The sequence below is a fragment of the Myxine glutinosa genome, chromosome 2 (genome assembly GCF_964187855.1).
Source record: "Myxine glutinosa chromosome 2, kmMyxGlut1.1, whole genome shotgun sequence".
NCBI lineage: Eukaryota > Metazoa > Chordata > Myxini > Myxiniformes > Myxinidae > Myxine > Myxine glutinosa.
Window position 1 is genome coordinate 99,565,871 of NC_136262.1, and position 6,774 is coordinate 99,572,644.

A 6,774-nucleotide genomic window follows, 5' to 3' on the forward strand; every position below is an offset into this window, starting at 1 on the left:
CCAAGCACATCTGGGTTAAGTGAGAGCAGACAGTATGGTACAAAGCCGTGAACAACAACTATATGAAACATGCATGCAGAATGGTGTGGTATTTATATGGCCTACAGCTGATGAGACAGAGGAGCAGACGAAGGCGAGGCGAGATCATCTCCAAAGAAAGTGCAAGGCTGCCAGACAGAGACAGCAACGCAGCTCTCTCAGTCAGGAGAAGCAAGAAGTTTTGCGGGCACAGAACGCTGCAGCAATGCGACAATACCGCCAGAGGTGTGTGAAGCGACTTGTGTGTGTATGTATGTATGTGTGTGTGTTTGTGTGAGGCATGTTTTTTGTGGAGTTCTACTGGAGCTTTCTGATATGAATTGTGATCACCCAGAGTTCTTACTTGACTAGACGAATTAAAATTTGGTCTAACGGACCTACGAGTTTAATAAACAAAATCCTTTTTATCATAATACTGTACGAGTGTCGACTAAACGACTGACGTCTGGATACAGAATGGATACATGGTTTTTAAAAAAAGAAACGTTTTCGAGCCCAGACGTCACTTCCGGGGGTGGGGCGTCGTGAAAAAAAAACTGCGAGGAGATTTTAAAATCAATTCGGTTCTTGGTTATAACTTATAAGAATGTTTTCTACGTATAAACCTGGTTTCACGAATGCTCAAACGAACCTCATTTTGTAACGACCTCGCACAGGCCACGCCTCACGGATTAAACACGCTCGATCGCATTGGTTCAACCCCTTTAACTCCTCCCGCTTACTCGCCCCTCCCCTCCTCGGGCACGCTCCGCCCCTCCCCCGACCCGCTCCTTCGCCTCCAGGAGTAGATGGCAGAGAGCGAACGGGAGAGGACAGGAAGCAACAAAGAAGATGGGGAAAGCTTCCGGTCGACCGGCAAGAAGGTTCGTTCGATTGTGTTTCAGGACAAAAGCCATTTTGGCGGTTCGTGTTTTTGTATTTGTAGCAATGAAAGCTTTGCGATCCCTGTCTCTCGGCTGACATAGTCATAAAAGGATTGTAATTTACAAACACTCCAGATAAGATGCTGTGTTATGGATTATCATTTACACTCCCTGAACATGCTTCGATATGATGGAAGGATTCAGGAAATTATTCGATCACCTCAAAAAATGAGAAACTAACGGCCGAGTCTCGGATAGACGATGCGATTCAAAAACTCACTGAATCGCCTTTTGACCTTCATCTGAAAGAGACCGAGGGAGCAACGAGACGAGCAATTTCGGTGTACGATGGATCCTTCAGTTTCAGCTATACTTTTGGCCTAGGTTCGTATGTCCTCGACCAGGCCGCAGGGTTCGTGCTAGATTAGGCCGCGCCTGTGCTGCATGGACCGGGCTGCGCACCCGAGATCACTTTGTCTTTCTCTTTCATGATAAAACTCTTCGGAAACGAATAATAAACTGAACATTTTGCCCTCGCTCGGTTTCTTTCTCTCTCCTCTGTACGAATCCTTCCACGTGGCTTATCTTTTGTTCTCTCTTGCATCTCTCGGACCTTCTGAATCCTTCCATCTTCTCATGAATCCTTCCATCATCTCCACAATCCTTCGATCATCTCCACAATCCTTCCATCATCTCCACAATCCTTCCATCATCTCCACAATCCTTCCGTCATCTCCACGATCCCTCGGTCGTCTCCACAATCCCTCCGTCGTCTCCACAATCCCTCCGTCGTCTCCACAATCCCTCGGTCGTCTCCACAATCCCTCGGTCGTCTCCACAATCCCTCGGTCGTCTCCACAATCCCTCCGTCGTCTCCACAATCCCTCGGTCGTCTCCACAATCCCTCGGTCGTCTCCACAATCCCTCGGTCGTCTCCACAATCCCTCCGTCGTCTCCACAATCCCTCCGTCGTCTCCACAATCCCTCCGTCGTCTCCACAATCCCTCCGTCGTCTCCACAATCCCTCCGTCGTCTCCACAATCCCTCCGTCGTCTCCACAATCCCTCCGTCGTCTCCACAATCCCTCCGTCGTCTCCACAATCCCTCCGTCGTCTCCACAATCCATCCGTCGTCTCCACAATCCCTCCGTCGTCTCCACAATCCATCCGTCGTCTCCACAATCCCTCCGTCGCCTCCACAATCCCTCCGTCGTCTCCACAATCCCTCCGTCGTCTCCACAATCCCTCCGTCGTCTCCACAATCCCTCCGTCGTCTCCACAATCCCTCCGTCGTCTCCACAATCCATCCGTCGTCTCCACAATCCCTCCGTCGCCTCCACAATCCCTCCGTCATCTCCACAATCCCTCCGTCTTTCTTTCTCTTTCGGAATCCGATCATTGTCTTTCTCTCTCTTTATCTTTCTCTTTCGGAATCCGAGCATAATTCTCTTTCGGTATCCGAGCGTCGTCTTTCTCTCTCTTTCTCTTTCGGAATCCGAGCATCGTCTTTCTCTCTCTTTCTCTTTCGCTTTCGGAATCCGAGCGTCGTCTTTCTCTCTCTTTCTCTTTCTCTTTCGGAATCCGAGCGTCGTCTTTGTCTTTCTTTCTCTTTCTCTTTCGGAATCCGAGCGTCGTCTTTCTCTCTCTTTCTCTTTCTCTTTCGGAATCCGAGCGTCGTCTTTCTCGCTCTTTCTCTTTCTCTTTCGGAATCCGAGCGTCGTCTTTCTCTCTCTTTCTCTTTCTCTTTCGGAATCCGAGCGTCGTCTTCTCTCTCTCTTTCTCTTTCTCTTTCGGAATCCGAGCGTCATCTTCTCTCTCTTTCTCTTTCGCTTTCGGAATCCGAGCGTCGTCTTTCTCTCTCTTTCTCTTTCGGAATCCGAGCGTCGTCTTTCTCTCTCTTTCTCTTTCGGAATCCGAGCATCGTCTTTCTCTCTCTTTCTCTTTCTCTTTCAGAATCCGAGCGTCGTCTTTCTCTCTCTTTCTCTTTCTCTTTCGGAATCAGAGCGTTGTCTCCGGAATCCCATGGCCGAACTCCCTCTCCAAGTTGGGGAGGGCTGATCTCCCTTTCCAAATTGGGGACGGCTTGATATCCATCCATAATTTTGGATTAAAGCTGGAAGTTACTCTCCTCATCGTCATGTGAGAATCTCCTCGCTTTGCAAGTTCAAACTTTAACGCGTTGTACTCTCGTGTAATCAGAAGCACCGTTTTGTCTTTTAATTGGTGTTTTCAGTGTTGCAAGATCTCAGTGAATAATTGAAATTTAGGTGATGAACAAAGTGTTGAGTGATGATGTCTGTATATTGTAGGAGTGTAAGTTAGATATATAAATCAATGATTGTAGTTGTGTAAATACTATATGCATCCTTATTTGCATTTGGTTAAATAGTCTTGCATTGTGAATAGATTCCTGATTTAAGACGAGTCTCGTTGATTGAGATTTGCTTCCAAGATATAGTGATTACTGTGAATGATCCCAACAAGCGGCAGTTGGGGGTTGCCGCCTAGAGTGCCGCCCTACTCTGCTGCTGTAGGTGCAGACTGCCAAGGCACTGCGCTCACTGCGCTTTCTCAGTCCTGGCCCACAGATCAAGGCTTTCAACCCCGAGAACAGCCTGCGAGAGCGGCGCAAGTTGGAGACCAAAGTCAAAACCGTGGAAAGGTCGGGTCCTTTGTCATACTGACCCCTCAAGCCAAGGGGTACCGTGTTGAAATAAAATAAAATAAAAAAAGCCTTGGTTGCTTTCCTTAATATCCCTTCTCTTCACCATTCCCACTATCTAATATCAGCTTTTCTCTTTAATTTGTGTTCCTCCCGTATTCGGTTTTCCGAACAATGTTGGATTCCTTGTTCTCACCCTCGTGTTTTGGCAGGCAGAGCATCCCTCAAAGGCAAGAATTGTATGATGAACGTGGCTTTCTGATCGGATCCGGCTTCGACATATGCGACTGTCTCGATGAAGACTGCCCCGGCTGTTTCCTGCCCTGCCCGCGCTGCAGTTCTTCCAAATGTGGCCCTACGTGCCGCGTTAACCGGAAGTGGTTTTACGATCAGATGGACGTTGAGGGAGGGGAGATTTACCGCAACAAATATTCTACCTAGGCAGCCGGGCGTTCAAGCCTTTGGCCTCCGTTGGCTATTCAGCTCCAAGTGTTGTACGAAATATTTCATTCATTTGTGTGATACTTCGTCAGATTCATACTTTTTTAAAGATGAGGACTTGTAAAACCATTGTTCTGACAGTCATTCATCGGTTTCTCTCAAGTTTGTTAGCACATACTTACCTTTGAATGGAACATGGAGACGATTTTTATCAGCAACGGCAGCATGTTTTGAATTGTTTTTCTTTTAACTAGATGTGTGTAAAATGTGACATAAATTCGAAAATGAAGAACACTGATAAAAGCAAAACCTCTTCACTTGTAGTCAATAACAAAGCAACCCTTTTGACAAATCTACGAATAGGCCCCTCAGTTTAGTGTCTCACACTCCCCTTTAGAAAACTCCAGTAAAGCCATGTAAACCTGTATCAAAATGGTTATTGCTGTCACTTTATTTGGATTATGGTAGCTGAATTTTAATTAAAGTCTTGTCAACTCTGGAAGTCACAACGATAATTTTGGTGCATCACACTCCCACACTCCACTTCAGCTCCAGAAGAATTCAACCAGAAACATATACACACACACACACACACCTCGTCCATTTATAGAAGAGTGTAAGGTGAGGTAAAGTTGCCTTTGGCAGTGTGACGGGGCTAGCAAGATAGCCTTGGCCTTTGAGGTGTGCACTCTCGCCCTTGAGATATTGAGCCTGTGTTCGAGTCTCGGCCGAGCTATATCTGCCACCTGGCCTTGGAATCTGGAAGGAAAAAAAGTTTATCTGCCAATTGTTCACTGCCTGCTTGAAGCCCTGGCAGGGAGAGTGTGATTTAACAGCCTCGTGCAGGAGGTTCCATAAATTAGGGAAGAGGTGAGTATATGTATATTTAATTCCTGTAACATACATGTTTTTAATTTTGTCTACTGTAACATTTAATTATAAACAGCATGTGTAAATGACTAGTAAATTTGTGACGGGATATGGAAGCAGAACAACAAGACATAAGGATGTCAGTTTAACATAAAAAGGTTAAATTTTTGTAAAATTACGATATTGAAAAATTCCAGTCGGTCATTGACTTTGCCATGCTATGAAGTTGCGGACACGACACAGTGATGCAAGCTATTTTTGTGGTGGCATTGTATTTTAATGTCGAATTACATGATTGTTTCACCACTAAATCGAAATGGATCTACATATTTTAAATTAAAATTGCTGTATTTTTGTATCAGTCGATACTTTTTCCGCCGGAAGTCCTTGCCTCGACTTGTACTGAGAATTGATTTATCTATGGTTTAAGACATTGCATAAATGAAATAAAATTGCAGAGCTTGATATTTTCTGCAATAAAGCGTGTAATTGTTAATTTCACCCCGATTCCACTTTTTTGAAATACCAACTTCTGTCCTGGAAGTCCTTGGTGTCCTTGTGTTTTATACCTATCCTGCCTCCCCCCAAGCCCTCTCCCTCCCACACATCTCCCTGCTCTTAAATGTTGTGTTTGTGTGCTTCCCCTTCTCTCCCCATCTTGTCTTCCGCTCCCTCTTTTTATATATTTTGTTTGTCTGGTTGATTTGTCTGAAATAAATTAAGTCAATGTTAGCTCTTTCCTGAGCCTCGATTCAATATACAAAAAGTTTTATTTTTATTTTTAAACGCTACAACAAGTCTCCACTTAACATCGTCGATACGTTCCCAGAAAGTGCAACGTTGAGCAAAACTACAAGCAGGTGAGAAATTCTCATATACTTTGTGGTTATTATGGGGGGATGTGATCCCAGGGCACATTTTCGGTCTCTAATATAGCTTTAAGTTCACTTAATGACAGACTGGAGGAACTTTAACCCCACTTAATGACATACTGGAGGCAAATATTAAACAAATCGATTAAGAACAAATGAAATACACAGATGGACAATTAAATGAATAGGTACGGGGGCAAAATGTGCCGAGATTGCGTGTCGGGGTCGGAGAGGTGCAGGTGTGAAGTGAATGGATGGATTACAGGGAGGGAGATCAGGCCTTTGTGTCTCAGACTGACTGCTCAAATATTTTGTGGTTGGGGAGGCAAAATGGATCGGGCTTTCAGTGAGTCGCGTGACCAATCGAGGAATCTCCGCTCGAGATATCGAATGGCTAATCCAGAGCGGATAAGACGTCACCGAGGTGCTGCGAGATGGATCATAGCGCTGAGGAAATACCATACGAAAGACCAGGAATTTGATGGTTTCTCAGAAGTCAAATGAGTATGTGGTGTACTGTAGTGAACTATGACCCGATCGAACGCGTTGAGACGGTGCTCATTGATTCAAGTACAATAAGCTTTCATCACAATAAGTGTCACGTGTTCATGTTTATTAAGGAGTAGTGAACTGACAAAATGGAATGTGCTATGAACCAGTGCTCAATGATTATGTCTGTTGTTTTAAATACCTTACCTGTAGTCTAGACCGTATATGCCATTTTGGGGAAGAATTGTGCACATTTGAGTACAGATATGCACTTTTTGCACACAACTATTTTGAACTTTGCTCTTTAATACAAGATCAGGAAACACCTTGGCTGGCCCATATGAGCTTGTGAAATTAATCAGTAACCATGCCAACTTTTTTTCTGTTTAAAACAGTTAAATTCAAATGAAATTTTATGTTACTTTATTAGATAAGGAGTATATTTTTTCAGCCCACAAATGAAATACAGACTTGGCATTTAATATGGAATATATTTTTTTCCTTGACTTGGGTTTCCTTTCTGAACTCAGAATATCAAT

At 44.5% G+C, this 6,774-nt stretch overlaps 1 protein-coding gene across 4 annotated transcripts; it reads left to right on the plus strand.

Moving 5' to 3' along the window:
• Positions 1–777: 777 nt before the first annotated feature.
• Positions 778–5,370, plus strand: LOC137421519 (ARL14 effector protein). 4 transcript variants are annotated; one of them, XM_068107651.2, is made up of 3 exons: positions 778–902; positions 3,436–3,563; positions 3,776–5,370. In XM_068107651.2, the coding sequence occupies exons 1-3, from the start codon at positions 828–830 to the stop codon at positions 4,002–4,004; spliced, it is 432 nt and encodes a 143-aa protein (XP_067963752.1). In that variant the 5' UTR covers positions 778–827; the 3' UTR covers positions 4,005–5,370. The 4 variants fall into 4 exon arrangements, with proteins under 4 accessions (XP_067963752.1, XP_078627475.1, XP_078627476.1 ...); XM_078771349.1 differs by having other exon boundaries at positions 784–902; positions 3,477–3,601; XM_078771350.1 differs by having other exon boundaries at positions 786–902; positions 3,477–3,563.
• The last annotated feature ends 1,404 nt before the right edge of the window (positions 5,371–6,774 follow it).